The sequence below is a fragment of the Brachyistius frenatus genome, unplaced genomic scaffold (assembly GCF_029030835.1).
Source record: "Brachyistius frenatus isolate BFR_SWC_R1_liver_20210118 unplaced genomic scaffold, ASM2903083v1 Contig_5, whole genome shotgun sequence".
Taxonomy (NCBI): domain Eukaryota; kingdom Metazoa; phylum Chordata; class Actinopteri; family Embiotocidae; genus Brachyistius; species Brachyistius frenatus.
Genome location: NW_027210604.1, coordinates 1,100,644 through 1,122,685, shown reverse-complemented (window position 1 = coordinate 1,122,685; position 22,042 = coordinate 1,100,644). Strand labels below are relative to the sequence as shown.

At 42.7% G+C, this 22,042-nt stretch overlaps 1 protein-coding gene across 1 annotated transcript in view; it reads left to right on the top strand.

Moving 5' to 3' along the window:
* LOC138631313 (polypeptide N-acetylgalactosaminyltransferase 10-like) overlaps positions 1-22,042 on the top strand; it is an 83,559-nt gene that overhangs the window by 6,816 nt on the left and 54,701 nt on the right. The window contains exons 2-3 of the mRNA XM_069716163.1: positions 20,465-20,564; positions 21,753-21,891. Of these exons, the coding sequence (XP_069572264.1) occupies positions 20,465-20,564; positions 21,753-21,891 (239 nt within the window). The remainder of the gene's footprint in view (positions 1-20,464; positions 20,565-21,752; positions 21,892-22,042) is intronic.

The following is a 22,042-nucleotide window of genomic DNA, read 5'->3' as shown; positions in this document are numbered from 1 at the left end:
TTGGTGTGCCGGAACATTTTGAGCACCTTCAGTGAGCACCGTGTTTCCGTTTTGTTGGCCGGAAGTTGTAGCGTTTGGATTTATCTTTGAACTCCAACGCGCACAAGCTGGATTTAGATTTGAAGTACCCTGGAAGATTTAACATAAAGACGCGTGGAGCCCATTTCTTCTTTTGGGTTTTTGAATTGATTAATAGAGAAGTTAATTGGAAGATCAATCGGCTAAGGTCAAAAAGGTCACCGCGACCTTCCAAAAACACGTTTGTGTCCATAGCTCGGGAATGAATTCGCTAGTTGTGACAACATATGGTACTAATGTCTGACAGGATAATGTTGTGGTGTATCTAAAAGGTCAAAGGTCACTGTGACACGCTAACGATTTGCACATCCACTTTCCTGAACATTATTCGATGCCATAACGCGGGAACAGAAAGGCGAAGCTGTGACTATATTTCACAATCGGTCCGATACTGAATCGGTGACGCTAATTTTGAAAATGATTATTATTACGTCGACGTTGCGCGCCGTCGGGTTGAAGATGCGCGCGAAGCATTTGTAGCCCCTTCGCTGCAACAACCCGCATTCGAAGCGTCGTCCGCCGTCGTGGCTCCAACAGTGTGTTCGACTGGAGTCGGCTTTACCCCTTCAAAGTGAACCTCCGTACCTGATGGCGTCTCGCCGAGCTGTGGGCTAGCTGTGCTGCAGGACTGGGAAATGAGATTTTATCTTTAATGTGCTAAGCCTCTGGAAACGAGGGAGACTGAGGGGTGAAAGTCATTTGCAAAGACAAGTGGAGTTACTCGCTGCAGACTTAAGTCGTTGCACTTTATCACTCCGTGCTGAGAGAGAGAGAGAGCGAGAGAGAGAGAGAGAGAGAGAGCGAGGGAGGGGGGATGAAAACACCTCGGGAGGAAAAAAAAAAAAAAAAAAAAGGCAGAGCGAGCGGGTAAAAAAGAGGTGTTTGTTCACGGGGCCGACTTTGTTGGAGAGCGTTTCCTCCCCAGGTTCACCACACAAGGCAGACGTTGACTCGCTGCTGGCTGCGGCACAGACTGAGCGCGTGCAGGAGCTGCTCTGTATGCCTGTCGGGGATCCGCTGCCCCAGATCAGAGCGAGGAGCCAATTGAGGGACAGGTGCAGCAGACAGCCCGTGGATACAGAGCGACGAGTCGGGCTTTTAATTACAGCCACGCGGGTTATGAAGCCGCTTTTTTTTTTTCCTTTTTTTTTTTTAATGTTCGGATGATTAAGTTAATCCCTGGATGCTAATTTAAGGCCCCGCTCCGTACTTCGCTGTGCCGAGCCTCGCAGAGAATAAGATGCACTCTGATGTTTTATGCAGAGTTTCGATTTTGTTTTTGTACGGTGCAGTCGCGGGATTGTGGAGTCTTGTCTGTTTTGAGCAGGGGGCTATTTTCGGCGTAGAGCTGCTTGAAATATACACACAGTCACACTAACCCGGGTTCAGATGTGAACTTTTCCGGCCTCCCGATCGACTCTTCATGAAGCCCCGCGTGTGCGTTGTTCAGCAGATTTACGGAGTAGTTCACAGAAATGATGTCCTCATTATGACGTGACATAAAAACACCAGAGTGTCCTTGATAACTTCAAATGCCAAAGTTGTATGTCAATTTTAAGCAGGACGCCTGTGTTACTAAGTTTGAAAGATGTGAGCATTTAACAGGTGAAGTCTCGCATAGCCAGAAGACCATTCTCCGCTGTGCCGGAAAACGCTCTGACTGCACCCTTATACATCACAGGGGAAAAAGGGCTTCTGACTTGTTTGTGTTTCTTTAAATCGATCACAATCGCCTCGGGCCGAGCTGAGTCCAGGATGCAGTGATGGTGCCGTGCAGAATAGTGTTAGAGGGGAACGACCCTGCAAAAGACTGAAAAGAACCGAGCGGGCCGGCCTTACCGCATTAACCAAATGTTTGTCAAAACGTCCTGTTTTCAGGGTCTAGGCTGCTCGCTCGCACACTCGTGCTGTCGCTTCCTGTTGCTACGGCGATTTTGAAAATATAACGGTTGACCAATGGCAGGTTTTTTTTTTTTTTTTTTACAAAAAAAAATGTATCAGTAGAGACTAGGGAATGTCCAAAATGAAAGATGCTATTGTAGCAAATGAGATACATCAGTGTAAACTAACCAAGCATCTAAATCTGATTCATCGTGCCAATGGCATAACAAATTTATGATTATAAGAAACATAACAACTGGTAACAATCTAGTTTGTTTGCAGTTCCTTTCACAGATATCTTTATAATGGTGGTCAATGGGGAAAAGGTTTTTTTCGGGCCCCCTGGCAGCTTTTTTTGTTGTTGCAGGTTTTTTTTTTTTTTTTTTTTTCACACTGCAGATTATTTCTTCTATTTATACAAATCTTGTGCTGTGGATTTTCTGTTTCTCTTGCAGCTCTCCCCGTTTATTATATTTACTATCTGTGCACCAATCGGGGCCCTTTGTCCTCCTCATTACCAGCTGCTAGTAATTGTAATGATGAAATAGGAATTAAAGGTCACCTACTGGTAACTGCGTTGGCCATCGCTATTACCCGTCAGCTGAACTGTGAAATGTCCCTGATTAACTCGTAGCATTGACAATACGTTATTAACTGCTGGTAAATGGACCGGAGCTGCTCCTGTTGGCGTCAGCTCGTCCTTCGCTGATGATGTACGTGCTCGGAGAATTGTGTCTCCTCCCCTGGCCCACGACGAGTTGATCTTTCTCGAGGGAAACGCACCAGTGTCGTTTTTTCCAGCGAGATTATTGTGTTCATGTTCTTTGCTTTGATGCGTGACGCGTGTTTCTTTTCTGGAGCTCGTACTCTCGAAGTCTGCGGCGTTTAAAGGCACTCCGCTGTGGGCTTTGTGCATACGAGATGAAAGTGCTTCGTGTGTGTGTGTGTGTGTGTGTGTGTGCGTGCGTGTGCGCGTACAAAAGACAAAGCAGTATCTTTTTCACATCACCTGCATGGCTGAACAGCACTAAAGATCAGCTGATAAGGCGAACCGCAGTCATTGGAGTTAAACCAGCCAAGCAACACCAGTGAGTGTTGCTACTCAAGTACGCCGTTTGGAACAACATCACTTTTTGCAGGTTCAAGTATTCAGTAAAAAAACAAACATCTGGCGTTACGCACGCACTTTAAAGTGGCTGCAGATACGTGCTCCTAATGTAACGTCTCAGGCACGAGGCCTGCATCACCCCCAGGTTACCCACGAGACCACCTTCCGAAAGGCGAAGCCTCGAACTGCAGCAAATGTTTCTGCACGTTTATTGTAAGGTCTCCGATAAGGTGGAGTTTGAGGGTTTTGTCTTTCTTCCTGCAATAAAAAGACTCGGTAAAAACTTGGTCGACTTTTATTTCGGTGTTCCCCGCTGATTACCCAGAATAATCTCCTCTTCCTTTCATGTCTGAGTGAGTGTAAACGCGGCGATGAAGGCATCGGCTCGCTCCTCGGCAGCGCGAGCTTTGTTCGACCTCCCCTCTCGCCCACGCACCCACCGTCGCGATTCAAAACTGACCCAAGTTTCCCCGGAATGAAACCTTTCTTCTCGCACCATTATGCTCCCGCCGTCCTGTTTTGCTGTGAAGTGTGCGACGACTTTGTTTCATCTCTGACAGTTCACGGGGTGCGATAGATGTTTCCTTTGGCGCAGACGGGCTTCAGGGGGAAAGGTGTGAACCGAGGCAGTCGGCCTCGTTTTCTGGGCTTAAAGTACTTTTCGGCACAAAGACCGGCGCCACGCTGCCGCTTCTTGAACAGCTGTTTGAAGATTGACGCGCTGTCTCCACAAGAAATTGCTGCATTTTTTTTTTTTTTGCTCTGCTAGACCGTGGCCTTCCTTGCCGACCTACTCGAAGGAACAGCAGGTGATGTCACCGTCACATATATTTATGAGGCTTGGATCGTAAACCCCCCCCTCCCGACCTGACTTCACTTTGGATCATTGTCAAGGGAAATCTCTAATTATTTTTTTTTTCTTGGCTTGTAAAATATTTTCATTGGCATCGATCGGGGACACAAAATTATGTGTCCAAAAATTCAAGCCGTGTGCATGAGCAGAAGGGAAAAAAAAGCTATTGTGAATGCTGGGATTAATTTTATTTTTTTTCTAAGCTCAGGAAATGGTTGAGGTGGCAGCTGATGAAATGTAGGAAAAGTCCAATTTAATGTCAGCACTTCTGTCACTCAACAGCTGGTTTGCTGAATACACTGGATGGATTTTTGCAGAGTTGCACTGGATAACACGCCGACCCCCCTTTAATTCAGCGGGGTCAAATTGATCCAACCATCGCTGTTAGAAATGGCTCTGTAACCGTGGTGATGAGTTGATAATGTTTGGGGTGTGCAGAGGCTAATGTCGTCATGGTTTTCGGTGCTTTTTTATGACTGAAAAGTTCAGCTTATTGATAGCAAACCTGAATGGAGAAAGGTCCTCCTTTTATTTACTCTGCATTATGTTAGTTTAATTGCTTAAATGGATCTTTTTTTTTTTTTTTAAAGCTAGTTTTCAGGGTTGCAAGGTTTCCTGATAGTTGAAACATTCACTTTTGTGTGACAACTCGAAGCAGGTAAATATTATTTAGAGAGAGCAACACCAGTCAAGTATACAGCTGCACTTTCACCATTTAAAGTCAATAAAACTGAAGTGGCTAAAATGTCCAACACCAACTGTTGAATTATGTTAGGAAAGAACATAGAACATAAAATCCAGCCAGAAGTTAGAAGTACAAAGTACAAATATTAAGATACGGTACCGGGCAAACTAAGATAAACAGATTATATACACGCACAGCTTCTGTTTTAGTTTGTTCATAACTATTAGTTTAACTGGTGTTAGGTCAGACCCTGCAAGCAAAACTGATGAAAATCACTTTTTCTACATGTTTCGGCTTTTTTGAATTCGTGATTTTTAAAGTTCTTATTGGCTTTTTGCGCTCGAGGGTTTTATTGCACTTCCAGAAACAAATCGTATCTACAAATCGTTTGATTGTTTCCAGTGAATATCGAGTAGTATTTTTGCTTAAAATTCCCATTCCTCGTCTGAAATAGGTCGTTTTAATGGAAGATTTACACATTTTGAAATCAAAGGACGTTATACACCTTGGCAGGCTGCCAGAGTAGAGCCTATGTGTGGAAAACCCTGCGGGAAACACCAACTTTCCAGTGTGTCTCTCTGCACATTCAAGGTCAACAAGGTCAGGACAGTTTGCTGTTGGTCGACTGCACAAATTCTCATGTCACTGTTCACTGAAGTAGAAACTGCATGGATTTCTGAAGAGAGGTGACAGGCTTATTATTGTTTTGAAGCGTAAAGAAAGTTATATTCTGTCATCAGCACTATTCGTACTAAGGTTTTAATGTTGTTTTGACGTTAATTCTTTGTCCCGTACAGAGAAAAGAAAAGGGATTTTTAAGTCAAGTCAGGTGTTGATTCAACTCTTTGTCCATTTTTGGAGCTTTAGTTTGTCAAATTGTTAGTTAGCTTGTAGACTTTTCCCGTTCCTGTATAACATTACATGTATTTTCACTGCAACCATACATACTGTTTGCAAATGATGTTTAGGTGATGCTTCAGATTATTTGGTGTCTTTTTACAGCCATAAATTTTAACTGCCAATGTGTGACTGACAGGTGAATTAAGATCATGACGAATATGTCAGGCCGTGAGAAAAATAACTCGCCTCCTTAACTGTCATCAAATTCTATCATACTTCCTCTTGGGAGACTTCAGATGTCACCAATATCAACAAGTTTCTAATTGTGGGGACTGAAAGGGGTTCGCTGATATACAGTGGGTACGGAAAGTATTCAGACCCCTTTACATTTTTCACTCTTTGTTTCATTGCAGCCATTTGCTAAAATCAAAAAGTTCATTTTATTTCTCATTAATGTACACTCAGCACCCCATCTTGACAGAAAAAAACAGAAATGTAGAAATTTGTGAAAATTTATTAAAAAGACAAACTGAAATATCACATGGTCGTAAGTATTCAGACCCTTTGCTGTGACACTCATATTTAACTCACATGCTGTCCATTTCTTCTGATCCTCCTTGAGATGGTTCTACTCCTTCATTGGAGTCCAGCTGTGTTTAATTAAACTGATTGGACTTGATAAGGAAAGGCACACACCTGTCTATATAAGACCTTACAGCTCACAGTGCATGTCAGAGCAAATGAGAATCATGAGGTCGAAGGAACTGTCCAAGGAGCTCAGAGACAGAATTGTGGCAAGGCACAGATCTGGCCAAGGTTCTGGTATCAATTGCTTCCTTTTTTGAGGTGTTGAGCTGCTGAATCACTGTTATTGAGACAGTTGAGCACCCTTTCGGTTCTGTGAAACTGTGGCACAAAATTTGATGTACGTTTTCAAACATGTTAATTGTTCTGCACAGCTGTGGACCACAAGGGCTGTTCCACAGATGTAAAAACCTTACAAGCTGATAGCAATACATGTCCTATTTCTTTAAAAAAAAATATATATATATTATTAAAACAACGAAACGACAACGTCAAACATTTTTTTATTTTTTTAAACAAAACATTAATTTGGCTCTAATGATGTGCCATGCGGAGAGTTTCTGATTTGTGTTCAAGTCTTAAAGAATCAACCTCTGAAACATCAGGAAGTGAATTGGGTTTCAACTGTGCAGCTCAAAACCACAACTTTGTCCTGGTCAATAAAAAAAGAAACACCTGACATTACAATGACGTAAAGATTAATTGCTGGTCATTTAAATATTTTAGAAATAAAATGTGCCCGTGCTAGGCCACATAGGCTGACATCACATCATGTCCGACATAATGTTGGCTTGACATAGTTGAAAATATCTTTTGTGGGAAATGGCCCCCTGGGAAATTTGGTTTGTTACATAGTCGTAGACAAAAGGTCTGATCTTTAATCTCTAAGAGTTGTTGTGGATTGCAGATTAATCCGTTGTGTATATATATATATTTTTGTATTTACTGAAATGCCTGAAAAATAAGGACAAATGTTCACCAAGTACTGAAAGACAAAGGCGACGTTTTCTAATGGATATTTTGTCTCAAGTTCAAGTTACATAATTTGCTTTGGAAGCCTACGAGAAGCAGTTCACATATCAGGGAAGCGTGACGATTGAGATTTGATAAGTCTCGTATGTATTTAAAACAAAACATTAATTTGGCTCTAATGATGTGCCATGCGGAGAGTTTCTGATTTGTGTTCAAGTCTTAAAGAATCAACCTCTGAAACATCAGGAAGTGAATTGGGTTTCAACTGTGCAGCTCAAAACCACAACTTTGTCCTGGTCAATAAAAACAAAAGAAACACCTGACGTTACATTAATTGTTGATCATTTAAATATTTTAGCAATAAAATGTGCCCGTGCTAGGCCACATAGGCTGACATCACATCATGTCCGACATAATGTTGGCTTGACATAGTTGAAAATATCTTTCGTGGGAAATGGCCCCTGGGACATTTGGTTTGTTACATAGTCGTAGATAAAAGGTCTGATCTTTAATCTCTAAGAGTTGTTGTGGATTGCAGATTAATCCGTTGTGTGTATATATATATTTTTGTATTTACTGAAATGCCTGAAAAATAAGGACAAATGTTCACCAAGTACTGAAAGACAAAGGCGACGTTTTCTAATGGATATTTTGTCTCAAGTTCAAGTTACATAATTTGCTTTGGAAGCCTACGAGAAGCAGTTCACATATCAGGGAAGCGTGACGATTGAGATTTGATAAGTCTCGTATGTATTTAAAACAAAACATTAATTTGGCTCTAATGATGTGCCATGCGGAGAGTTTCTGATTTGTGTTTAAGTCTTAAAGAATCAACCTCTGAAACATCAGGAAGTGAATTGGGTTTCAACTGTGCAGCTCAAAACCACAACTTTGTCCTGGTCAATAAAAACAAAAGAAACACCTGACGTTACATTAATTGTTGATCATTTAAATATTTTAGAAATAAAATGTGCCCGTGCTAGGCCACATAGGCTGACATCACATCATGTCCGACATAATGTTGGCTTGACATAGTTGAAAATATCTTTCGTGGGAAATGGCCCCTGGGACATTTGGTTTGTTACATAGTCGTAGATAAAAGGTCTGATCTTTAATCTCTAAGAGTTGTTGTGGATTGCAGATTAATCCGTTGGGTATATATATATATATATTTGTATTTACTGAAATGCCTGAAAAATAAGGACAAATGTTCACCAAGTACTGAAAGACAAAGGCGACGTTTTCTAATGGATATTTTGTCCCAAGTTACATAATTTGCTTTGGAAGCCTACGAGAAGCAGTTCAAATATCAGGGAAGCGTGACGATTGAGATTTGATAAGTCTCTTGTAAAGAGAACTGACTTAACAGACTTTTACTGACGTTAAGCAACGCAAACACATGTCCACTTCCTGCATTGACCTGAGGTAGCAGGACACCCGTCAAAAGACAAACACCAAAAAACCTGGACAAATATACTGTGTTCTGTAGCTACAGGCCACCGGAGTTACAGCGAGAGTGAAACTATGAACAGATTTTCTTGAAGCATCGTGGCTTCTTTTCGTATCTTTTGAGTCTGATTCACCATTTCTGCTTCCACTGTTTCCTTTATTGCTCAGGTGAACCGGTGCTTGTCATGAGTCTTTGTTCCCAGCGCCGATGTGCGCGGCGGGCTGAAACGAGTGGGTGGATGTACAGCTTGTTATTGTATTATGAACCAGCTAATGAATGTGGGTCTTTCTAAAAGCTCACAAAGCGTCGCCTCTCCTTGCTTTGTTTCACGTTACACTCTCTTATTGGACTGTTGAACCCCGAGCCGTCATCCGGTGGCCTGATTGGCCCCTTACTGACAAATGTTGATAATTGCCTTCCAGTGGAGCTGTAACTGCCCCCTCTCCCCCTGAGCCCATTGATTCACTCTTCCTAACCAGTGGTGGGAAGGAGCAATGCGCCTCGGGCTCTCCGGATCGGCACGGCACAGTAAAGCTTGGCGCAGCGTGACGAGGCAGCCGCGGGGAGATGTGCGGAGGGATGCTAGCAGGATTAGGGCCGCCGACACGACTGATTTGCTGATCATTATGTAAACCACATCTGTCCTCCGTCCCCTCGGTGGCACCCGGCCTCCCACGCTGAACGCAGCCAAAAACCCAGCAGCAACACGAGGAGACGAGGTGCCGAGGTGCTGCTTACAGAGTGGAAGCTATGGGATGGCGTTGGGGGGAGGAGGAGGAGGAGAAGGAGGGGCTGAACATACTCTTGGCTGCAGGTCGTGAAAACATGAAGCAGATGATGAGGGTAACCAGAAAAATGATGTTCATGTAATGACAGAAAGTGGGACCAGCCAATTGCCTTCAATTCCAGTAAAGAAGCCCACAGACAGATACAGTAATTCACTTTTTTCTGGATATAGTGATGCAAGACAGTTGTTTTCTGCAGGGATTAGTCTGTTTTGTTTATCATTTATTCTGGAATTTGCAGTTTTCCCAGAATCCGAGGCTCACATTTGAAAAGTGTCGGTCCTGGGAAATTTTGCAATTTAGCTTGATACATGACTCACATTTCGTGTTATTGTACTATTACCTTGTGTCTGAATTTTTGCTCTTTCAACACAATGTATTCTCCACAGTGTTGTAATAGTTCATTTTTATTTCATTTCTGGGCTGTCTGGAGTGGTGTTCAGGTAATAGGTTCATTTCCATCACACAAAACGATGTTCTTTCTTCTCCAACACAAGAAAAGCTATTATTTTTTTCTGTGAAAATTCCATTCAATTGCATTGTGTCTGGTATTGAATAGTCAGAACTGAAATTTTTATATAACTTAGTAATAATAACGTTAACTGCGTTTGAACAAATGTTCGAATTTCGCCTAAAACGTGACAGCCCTCGTCTCTGTTGGACTTCTTGGGGGGTGAATGACATGTAGCGTCATACAGAGGTGTCCGTGAGAGGCATCAATGGACAGAGCCAAGGATCCATCGGTGCACATGGTTTCTACCTCTCTACCTCGACTCCGCTACTCTACTCAAGCTACGAGGATCACAAAACGACGACATCAAACGGCTCCAAAAGATGCTCTTTGAGCTAGCAGCTTCATGGCTCAGCACTTAATGGCCACCGTACATTATTTCCCTGCTTCCTCTCCCTCAGATGTGATAATAAGGGGCTTGTCTGACTGACAGTTTGCTCAGATCGGTTTGGACTAGAGCCAGGTGAGGCCGCGATCACGGCCACGCCAACAAGTTACCAGTGAAACCCCTTAAACATCCATCAGACCACGTCTCCTCTTAAAATTAAATTTCGTACTAAGTGGCGTGAGGGAATCTCTTGCACATTGTTGGCTCCAGTTTTGATTCTACTCTATTGCTTTTATCCTTCTCATAGCCTCTTAATTAAGGGACGTTATGATTTTTCTTTCTGCTCTTTTGATTGATTTCCCCACGTTATTTATTCTCCAGTGCTTAACGTTTGTTTGCGTGGTGATGAATTGGTCTAGGACAAATGTTGTGCTGCTGAACAAAGTCTCATAAATCCTGCAAGAACAGTTGATGGACTGCTTTCCTTTTGTTTGGCAGCAGATTGGTTTAGATACGGCGAGCACTCGGATAATCACTGACTCGCCGGTTGTGCTGCAGAATAAACACCCGGCAAAAGGGGGTGAAACCGTTCACACGACATGAAAGTCTCCAAATTACCGTTTATTTGTGTCATGCATCCAAGAATTAAGCACAGCCCCGCGCCTGCAGAAGCCAGAGACGCCGCCATCTGCCATGGCCTTTGTCCAGTGCTCTGCTCGGTATCTCCGGTTGCAGCAGAGCTGTGGATAATGACTCCCGTTGGTGGACGAGTTTGTGTGGCAGCGCTGCTGGGTTCCTCTTCCAGGGAGCTCTCAGTGCCTCGATCTTCGCCCAGAGGTATTAAGCTTCAGCAGCAAAGAGCAGTGGAAGCCGGATGCCAGGGGACGAGTGGACATTTGGAGAAGGTCCCCAGTCAAAACTCCCGACTGGCTTCTCTGTAACTCACTATTTTCCTGCTGATTGAGAAAACTGCAAATGAGAATTAGTTAAGAGATGCTCTCACTGCTCTCCTTAATGTTGTCAATGTTGTTGTTTTTTGGAGGGGGGGGTGGAAGGAAGGACTTTTTTTTCCTTTTCGTTTTCTTTGCCATTTGTCTAAGATTTTACTGCTTGTCTTGTTTTTTTTCTCTCGGTACTCCCACTCTTCATCGCCTGAGTCTCAACACCTGTAGGACGCTATTTGTCTGGAAACAAGATTTTATTTTCCTTTTTTACATGGATTCGTTGAACATCTTTGTCGAAGGGATGTTATCAGGGATGATGATGAATTCCACCGCATTTTGGCATTTTCCAAACTACAATAGTTTACGGCACATAAGGAGACCGTTTGCCAGCCAACCAGGTGATGTGATTCACCTCTGTTTTACAGCTGTAGCAACAGCTCGTTGGATGTGTAACTGGAGGACGTGCAGGCTGCTGCTGGGTACAGTGGTACGGTGTCCTATTTTTAGAAAGTGTGGTTTGGTAGCTGCTTATGTTCCAGTGTGATGAGGTAGGACAGCGAGGGGCAAATTGACTCGCCTGTGAAGTGGTTGAGGAAGAGGAAGAGGTGGAGGAGGGAGGAGGAGGAGCAGAGGGTGAGCTGAAACAGGAGAGACAGGTAATTGTGTCTCTCGGGGGTTGAGGTGGGTCTGCCTGTGATCTCACAAAACAGGAAGGGGTAGGAGGAAAAGAACAGGCAAGTTTCTTCTCCTCACTCCCAGCTTCTGTCAGCTCACAGCGGGAGGAGAGGAAACGGAAAAGGGAAGTATTGACCCAAGGTGGTCTGATTCGCCGTCCTCAGAGAATGAAGGGGCACCTCTGTTCTTATCAGACACACCGCACTGCCGGTAAGTCTTCCTTCTACTTCAAAGGTAGTCCAACATTACCCCAAAAACAAGAATATGGGTTTTTAATTTCTTTTTCCACGAAACCCTGAAGAGCTCTTTACAAACTGAGGATATCTTTCTGTCTTTCTACTGTGGGATCCTGCGTTGGCCTCAGAAGGTAGTCACACTCCTTCACTTTCTGCCCACTTTATTTTGGGATACATTACTGTTTTAAATTGATAGAATTGCCATTTTACCCCCTCAATTTACACTTGGGAGTCCATAATGATGAAGTAAAAACATAGTTTTAGAAATTTTGGCAAATTTATTACCGTAAACAAATAAATCAAACTTACAAAAGTATTCCGATCCCTAAATCGGTACTTTGTAGAAAAAAAAAACCTTGGTGGCAACTCCAAGCAGGCTGTCATAGCTTTTACTCAAGAGTGGCTTCCTTTTTTCTTCTTTTTTTTAAGACTATTTTTTGGGTATTTTGCAGTAGAAACCAAAAGGAAATGTCGTAATGGCCCAGCCAGCCGGGATTCGAACCGAGGACTTAGTGTTGATGGTCATTACGATAAAGGCCCGATTGATGAAGTGCTGAGATGCTGAACTAGTCGTGTTTCTGAATTCTCTGTTGGAGTGACGGTTCGTCTCCTGGTCACCTTCCTAAACCGAAGCTATTCTCGCTCTGTTCCTCAGTTTGGCCAGATGGTAGGAACCGTCCTGCTGGTCCATTTCACAGTCAGCGAGGCCACGGAGCTCTGGGAAACATTCGAAGCTTTGGAAATGGTTTTATAACGGGGCCTCAGTTTTATCCTGGCGGTCTAGAGGTTCTGTGGTCTTGGGGTTTGGCCTGCCATGCAGTGTGAATCATTTATGTACATGTACAAAGGTGTGAGCCTTTCTAAACGATCTCCAATTGGTACAGTTTGCACAGATATCCCGTTCTAGACATGATTATTTCCACATCGACGGGTCTAGCTGCCCTCACTTTGTCATTATTAGGTACTGTATGTAGACTGTCGGGCAAATGTTTTCATCTAAAATTAAATCACAAGTCTGAATACTTCCTGAAGCGACTGTTTTTCCAGCTGCAGGTTTGGATATTTCCTTCTTGCTCCTGAAGTACTAAGTATAAGAACCGCATTGATCATCACTGACTGTCTGAGCACAAGCCTGGAGACTTCATTCACATTCATTTGACTGTGACTGAGCATTTGTTGTTGTAATAGCCGAACTGAGGAATGTTCTTTGTTTGTTTTTATGCTTCACTGTGGTTTTAGTACCAGAAAACATGTAACCAATTGTTGTGAACTCGGCAAGAAGCTTCCAGCTTTTCTGACATTTTCATTGAACTTACTCAACACGTTAACTTAGTGTTGCTGTATCACCACATGCAAAAATACACGCATGTCATTTAAATGGGATTTGTAGTGCTACCATCCAACAATAACAATATCAACTCAAATCAGTTATATGATATGGTGTTTGCTTGTTTGTTTGTTTGTTTGGTTCTGCATGATAATCAATAGTTTAAGACTAATTAAAGACATGTTTAAAAGTATTATGAACGCTATGTGGTGCCACGAACAGAACCGATACCGGCAGAAAACCACAGTTGTGTGTTGCTGGTGTCGACTTCACACCTCAGGTCTTCAGTCAAGTCTAAAGGCTGAAGGTGTCAGGCAACCGGCGAGAAAATGAATTTGTAAATGAGAAGAGAAGAAGAAGGAAAAAAAAAATAAAAAATGAAGCTTTGTATTACTCTCCGGAGTTCTTATTTTTTTTCTCCTTCCTTTCAGCAGCACCTTTAAGGTGATCATTCATGGGTGACGGCAGTATTACCTGGCCACTGTACCTCTAAAAATGAAAGACCACTCTGAAAACATTCTAGCAGCCGGCCTTCTATTCGCAGCGGTTTTCTGCCTTCGATGGTGCCGTGACCTCAGAGCAGGGGGCCTGAATGCAGGGAAAGTAAAGCCAAGGACAGGGTTTTGTCCAACGTTCCAGACAGATACATCAAATAAGGACGATAATACAAAATCTCAACTTCAGTGACAAGGCTGCAATAAATAAAAACATCAATAGTCCTTCCCTGACATTAAAGACTACCCCCAGGCAGGTTTTCCAGCCGAGGATGGATGGTGAACGTGGTGAAGTCGGGGGAGAAAGGAATGTCTGCCAAACACGACCTAAACTCCTGAGCGAATCGAAAGAAGAAGAAGAAAAAAAAAAAAAATAAAAAAAAAATTGCGACTTTCGACAGCGTCTCTCTGGCATGATGATGCTGCATTACTGTGTAATGTCCCGCATCAGCTGCTGACGGCCTAAACTCCCAGCAGCAGCATCAATCCCACTCTATCTGACCGAATAGCAAACATAATCTGCTGTTGAGCAGATTAGCAGAAGACCACAGCAGCATGGAAATGAGGTTATGCAGCCATCGTTTCCAAGAGGCTCGCCGTAATCTGCAAATCCCTCCATCGAGGTCAGCCGGAGGAAAAAGTACGGACGGACCAATGACTTCGATTTCAGTCGAAATGATGTCCGTGATGTCCAAATTCAGGTGGTGCCCACAGTGTAAGGCCGTGTATGTCATCGTGACTGCAATTCTGTCCCGTTCCATTTCCTGGTATTTACAGAGAAATGATGACTTTTGCCTGATTGCAGGAGGCAGAAGAATCAGCGTCCTCCTTGATCTCTGCGATATTGGATGTAGGTCACGAGAGACCACTGCTACATTAAATTACACCCACGGCCATGGAAAAATACTTGTTTCTGATTGGCTGGAAGATTAAGTCCTTTAAGAGGACTCCTCACCTCTCCATTTTGGCTCCAATTGAACTCCATTTTAAGCATATGTTTGCTGACATTTTGGCAAATTGGTGTTCATAAAAGTCTCCCAAACTAGGTCTGAAAACCCGCGATGATCTGTGGAACGTTCTGGCGTGATAAGGATCCTCCTTTTGTCTGTGATTCCTTGGTGGATTTACGGTTTATTTATATTCCTTGGGAAGTGTGTATCACACCGAATCTAAGTCTACAGCGTCATTGGACGGAGCTGAGTCTCTGAGGAAACAGTTTTGACGCACCTGTCCCTTCTCAGCTCACGCAATTGGTCCCTTTCTTTCCCACCTGTCCTTACTTACCCCACGTGCCGAGGTGCACTTCATGGTCTTAGTTAAAGCGATGGAAAAAAAAAAAAACTTTCAAGAACTTGATGCTTTGAACACAGCTGCTGTTTTGACCAGCGTTTAAACATGATAATACACTCGGACGTGTTGTGAGACAGAAACTAATGAACCTGTCCAGGATGTGAAAAACAGAAGCCAGCACACACTTTCTGTTTTTTGTCGTTGCTTGTTAACCGTGTGAACATGTTCATCACCGCACTACGATGAAAACCAACCTGGTGCTTTGTGTGTTCGTGAAATTTGACAATTTGTAGTGTTAAACTCAGCCAGAACGTACCCAAGATATTTAGAATACGTTGTTGGCTTTTTCGAGGCAGCCACCTGATGGGTAGATCTGCAAATATTAGTTTTTTACAAGCTGTATGGGACCACCTGAACGCACCATCTGCCCCTGCCTGTGTGAACTTGCCGCAAAGCTGTTGAATGTTCTGCAAGTCTGATTTTGGGAGGGGGGGAGTTGCAGCTGTGATATGCTCAGTATTTCAAAGGACACGCCTCAATAGACTGGTGTACCCTTAAAGAGATAGGTCCTGAAGTTTGGACAGAGCTGATGAGTCATTTTTACTCAGATTAAGTGACGCCCTCGTGTGTTCCGCGAACATGGACACACATTTGCGAACCGACGCTCTCAGTGTGTCTTTTATGAATGTGAGTGAAAACACTGACTGACGTGTGGCCTTTTGTCATCAGCTGAATAGACCACTAAAAGGCTACATTAAATTTAAAGAGGGATCCTGCTGCCAGGTGACAGGAGCTACAGCGCTGTCCTTTCTCTCACTGTGCTTTCCCCCTCGTTCTTTAGCAGAACATGTGCTCCTTTTTCTACCCCCCCCCCCACAAATAAAAAATAAAACATACATTTTGGGGGTCCGTCAGTTTAATGGCAGAAGGCTCAATGGAGACAATACACCCGCGTGTGGATCGAATCGTCCCCCCTCCTTCGATGTCCTATCAGGCGTGTTTCTGCTAACTCCGTCTTGAATATTAATAGAGCAGAAAAGTGCCCAGAGTGGATTGGCAGCATGGAGCTGAGCCTTCTGATGGTGGTGATTAGTGGAGTAGAGGAAGGCAATACGCCGCTGTGTAGTACAGCAGTGTGGCGCTGCCGTATTTTCAGCTCCCTTTTCACGGTGTGTGTGTGTGTGTGTGTGTGTGTGTGTGTGTGTGTGTGTGTGTGTGTGTGTGTGTGTGTGTGTGTGTGTGTCGACACTGAAAATGCATTCTTATGAGCTAGTCTGAGATGAAACTAAAGCCTGCTTGCAATTACTTTTTTGCATCACATTTACCACACTTGTATTAAATATATTGAAAGGTACTCGGTGGGGTTTTATTAGAAACAAATTACTTTTTCTTTTTTTTCTTCTTTTTTTTCTTTTTACATTCAACTTACCTCACTATAAAGTTCTGCTTCCTGATAGGAAATGAGACTCAGCCGACATCCTGTGAGAATGAAACGCAAACATACAGCATATCCCATGATTGTATATCACAATGCGTAATGTTTATTGATACCGATTTGGCTCCAAATGCATTATAAAGATTCGGCGCATTTTGACATCAATCAAAAGGCCTGTTACTATTATTAGATAACCGCTGTAATCATTTCTATTCATTTGTATAAAAACAGCTGGATGAAACTCACAGATAGTCATATTTACATCACTTGATGTTTTACTGGTGTTCATTTAATGATGTCATCTTGGTGCGCCCCGTTTTTTTCTGCTATTGTTTTTGATGGCACGTGACTGGGAGAAGTAGCGCCACCAACTGTTTATCTCGGGATGCTTAACTTCTAATATTGGCACATATTGACATTAACATCACGGACTTAGCTGCAAATAATGTCTCCTCTTTATGAGTTGTATGTGTCTTATTAAACTCTGATGAGGTTTTATTATAATAGTGAATTGAAGCCAGAGCTGCTTGACGCTACACACAGCGTGACTCGGTGTGAGAAAAAAAAAAAAAGAAGCCTACGAGGCTTCAGATTCAGAGTCCTTCTACTTGTCTCATCCTACTTTCATCACACACGTGCGATCGCATCCTCCATCTGGTCCTCATGATTATTCTGTCTTCTCTGTACTCATCCTCTCTCCGCTGTCTGTCTCAATTGCCTTTCTTTTATTTCAGCACCCGCCCACGGTCTGCTTCCACAAAACTAAACATGTGCACACATTAGCTGGAAAAAAAAAAAAAAAGTTTTCCTCTCTCCTTGGCTTGTTTTTCAAGGTCTCGTCGAGCGGCGAGAGAAAAAAAGCCCCAGAGGAATATCGCGGTGACGTGCGCTGAAATTTTAATCGGGAGGAAATGGGGCGGCACAATCTCCCAACTTCTTTTTTTTTCGTATAAATTTGCACAGATGGACTCTCGCTGCTTGTCAGGTCCTCGTGTGATGCGCTGAGGCTGTCTGCCGGTGATAGGGAGAGGGGAGGTGGCGTCGAAGGGTTCGAGGAGGAGGAGGAAAGAAGGAGCAGAGAGCTGAAGGGATTTTTTTATTTTTTTATTATTATTGGGCTCCTTACACACCAATTCTCTGTCCAAGTGGAGGCCAGTCATTCGTCACAAAAGGAGGATGAAGGTTTTCTATTTGAAATGCACAGCTGGATGCTGTATGGAGGGATGGTGTCGAGACGCACATGCTATGAAAGCTCACAGAGTCAGACGTAAACATTGAGTCGTGAATGATTAAACGCTTCCTTTAAACTGATGTGAAACAGCAGGAAGCATCATCATAAAGGTATATTTTTTTCATATTTATTCCACTAGAGCAGACCATCTATGCAAATTGCCCCTTAGAGTTGGAAATGTGAATACTTCACAGCATGTGGTGGCGAGGAGCGACATTCAGGATTAGCATAATAAAATGGAAGGCTAAATCTGCCACTTGTGATATTGTCTTTGCCATTTTATTACCAGATGTTAGAGGGATACTATTACATCCATCTGGCAAAGGTTTTTTTTTTTTTCTCCCAAAGTTGCTTACTTGCTACAGTAGAAAACTTTGGGGGAAAATATCACTTCTTTCCCCACGTAGACATGAGGAGTAATTTGGTACTCCCGCTCGAAGACAGTTTGACAGTCCAGGGTTCAACCATCAATCCTGAGAATAAAGGCCAACATCATGTACTTCTTGAGCTGCTTTTTGCCTCCAAAACTGAAACATACAGCATTTAAGCAGCAACCACCCACTGGCTGGTTAACTGCCGTTTGCATGGCATTTTTGGTTGTCGCCATCTTGTTTTTTTTGCTACCAGAAGTGGCCATACTTGGACTGGTTTGGGAGGAGTAAGGGGGGTGCACTTATTGGGAATACGAGGACACGACACCCGCCCACCTGTACTGGAAACCTGACTGCACCAGTCACCATATGACACCATATTGACTCGTGGAAAAAATGTATTGATTTATTATTTCATTAGAGGAGAAGTTTAATCTTTTTGAAAGGGACTTTGCTAGAGCCGAAGGTTTTTTGGAGCCAGCCCCTACTGGCCCTCAGTGGTATTGCACTTCTGCATATGCGTCACTTTTAGGACCTTGAAACTACGTCCAACTTTACACACAGTCCATGCGCTAAATTTGTTTGTAATATTTAGTTGATTTTACCTTTCATACATTTTGTTTGTTTGTTTTTAGTATAGTTGATATCAAACCCTCTGTAATTTCTGAAAATATTTTGTTAATCTTGTGAAGCTTTTTTTTTTTTAACAGATATTTGTACCTACCGAGTGATACTGTAAACCTTTAACCCATAAAACCTCAACTTTAATTATCAGATTGATGAAGTGAGAACCACTACAAAATGGCCTCACTTTCCAAAAGAATTTTCACAGTCAGCGTCTAAAAACTTGATCCACATTAAGACCCACGACACTCCCGCCTGTACCAACAGCCCTCAAACCCAACCTCTCTGGTGATATACTGTACGTTAGTTTGTTATTCAGGGTCATATTCCTCTAAGGCAGCAGTCTGATTAATAATTCATGGTATTTCATGCAGTCAGTGGTGCCATTTGTATTTAAAGTGTTTCACTAATTGCCCCCTCCCATCGAGCTAATTATTTCTCCATTGTGCTGTGATCCTGTAATTCACGATGCAGGAGTCACTGAAAGTCACCGAGTGTGTAGAATGACTAAGTACAAGAAAACAGCCTCTACCTTTGTATGCTGCAGTATATCTGTCCGTGCGGTTGTGTATATAAAGCCTCCATAGAGTTGTGTGTGTGTGTGTGTGTGTGTGTGTGTGTGTGCGTGTGCGTGTGCGCGTGTGTCAATCTATTGATATTCTCCTCACAGGGTTGTCAAGCATGAAATAGAAGAGTACACTTTCTGTGGATAAACTCTCGGCAGAGCGCTGTTAGATAGCGAGAGCTGATTCTCTGGAGAAATCTGTTAGCCGACACGGATACCGGCAGAGCGCGAAAAAAAAAAAAAAAAAAAAATTCATATTGTAGGTGGCGCACCGTCGTATAACCATGGAGAAGGCTTTAAAGGTGCACACGGCTGGTTGTGTGCTAACAGATGCTGCACTTGAAATTCAGCTGTAGACAATTTTCCAAACAATTGTCGATGATTGTTTAAAAACAGCATTCATGCACTTACTTTAAAAAAATAAAAATAAAATAAAATTATTGTTTCTATTGAAAAGAAAATGTAAATAAAAAAAAATAAAAAATGCATTCATGCACTTCAACGAATCTACAGTTTTAACTTTTTACTTCCAGACAGATCGCTGAGATCTATTTGAGGGATATCAGAGACACTTGTAATCAATCGCCCTCACCTTTCCATTATGATGTATGTATTTACTTAATGGAGCTATCGCCATGTTATCATTAAAAATGGCAAACAAGAACTTTTATAAAAAAAAAAAATTCCTGAGGTGCATTTATAGACGCGCTGACATCCGAGCGTATAATCGGCTGCCAAACGTGACTTTTCTCCATTCAAGAGATGGCGAAAAATAGATGAACTGTTTCACAGTGTTCATGTGTGCTGGGTTTTGTACTCGTTGCGTTTGTTTTCACAGCACAGCTCATTCATTTTTTATTCACTGCTGATAACGAGCTCTTAAGTGTCAGATGTTTGGATGTCATTGAACGCACCAGGACAGCTGTTTTTTTTCTTTTTTAAACATTTGCTCTGCTTTACCATTCGGTCATAACGCAGCTTGAACCCCAACATGTGAAGATCCGTTAAATCAGCCTGAAAACTTTTGGTCTATCCGAGGTTATAACGGAGGGAAACTTAATATGTATTTAGTTTGCAGGTTATTGGCATTACGGCATCGATAAATGATCATTTTAGACCAGCTTTCAGAGCAGAACAAAGGCAGAAGTGTGTCCATGTGTATGACCGCCTCAGTCTGTGTTTGTGTTTTTGCTCAGGTGAACCGGATGGGGAAGGACTCTCAGGTGGGACGCGATGGCGTGCGGAGGAAAGACTGGCACGACTATGATGCGATCAAAAGAGACGCGTCTCGAGCCGGTAGGTCCAAAAACCTCCTCTTCGTCCCTCCTCATAAATATTCTCCCAAATGTAGACGAGACCTGCACGACATATTCATCGTGTACTCAGTGTTCACTTGTGCAAAAATATAATTTACTAAAGAAACACTGATTTACGGTATACACACTTTATGTTCTCACACACACACACACACACACACACACACACACACACACACACACACACACACACACACACACACACACACACACACACACACACACACACCGCCCTGCTCTGAAAGGTCTCACAGCACCACTCTCCAGATCTGCAGGCAGTGCTGTAAATCTGTGCTTTTCAATGCACTTCTGGCGTCGTAAATACAGTTTATATTCGACTATAATCACCAACTGGGTTTAATTTTCTGTTCAGGAAAATCAGCTTTCATACACACTATAAATATCCCCGAAATGAGCCGTTAAATGCTACGAGATATTTTCCACACTTGTTACCTTTAGGAGGAAATGTGGATAATTTCTGCCTAATGAAACGTGTATTTTTGTTGATGATGTGGGTTGTTTTTGTTCTCTGTGAATCCACAGGCCACCGCCAAGTCTTCTTTAATGAAACTTCACAATGTGATGCTATAAAAATGTGAAAAGTTCAGCCATTACAGTTCAATCATGAGGGGATTTTTTTTTTTTTTTTACTCCGAAAGGCCAAGCTTTGATTTATGCAGACAAAGGTAGCAAACAAATATATTTAATTTAGTTATTTTTTACTTTAGTGGACACCGTGTTTGGTTTTAGTCCTTTTTTTTTTTAGTGTATAAAAAGCTGATTAAAACATATAAACAGGAACTAGAAGATGCAATGGGTTTGTTATATAGCTATGAAAAAGAAAGAAAAATCAGTCAGCCCACCATCTTATTCTTTTTTTTTTTTTTTCATAATGAAATTTGCCCAATTTTACAGGGATATTGACTTTAAAACATCTTGAAACGTGTCTGACCTCCACGCCACAGCTTTGGTGTGGCAGCACTGACGGTAAATGATGAGATTTCTGTTGAGTTCCTGATGTTTGTCGAGTCTTAGAGCAGAAACACACCCAGTCTCGAGTCAAACTATTTTTCCAGACCGTTTGTAGAAGCATTACGGTGTGGCGCAATTCGGTTTTTGCACGTGTCTTCATTGTATAATGTTTTTTTTTTAAATGGGTCTCACGTAGGTAACGGCGAACAGGGGAAGCCGTTCCCCCTGACCGACGCTGACCGGGTCGACCAGGCCTACCGGGAGAACGGCTTCAATATTTATGTCAGCGACCGGATCTCCCTCAACCGCTCTGTCCCCGACATCCGCCATCCAAAGTGAGTCCTCACGTGTGTGTGTGTGTGTGTGTGTGTGTGTGTGTGTGTGTGTGTGTGTGTGTGTGTGTGTGTGTGTGTGTGTGTGTGTGTGTGTGTGTGTGTGTGTGTGTGTGAGACTCAAAGAGCAGAACTGAACTTATTCTCCAACACG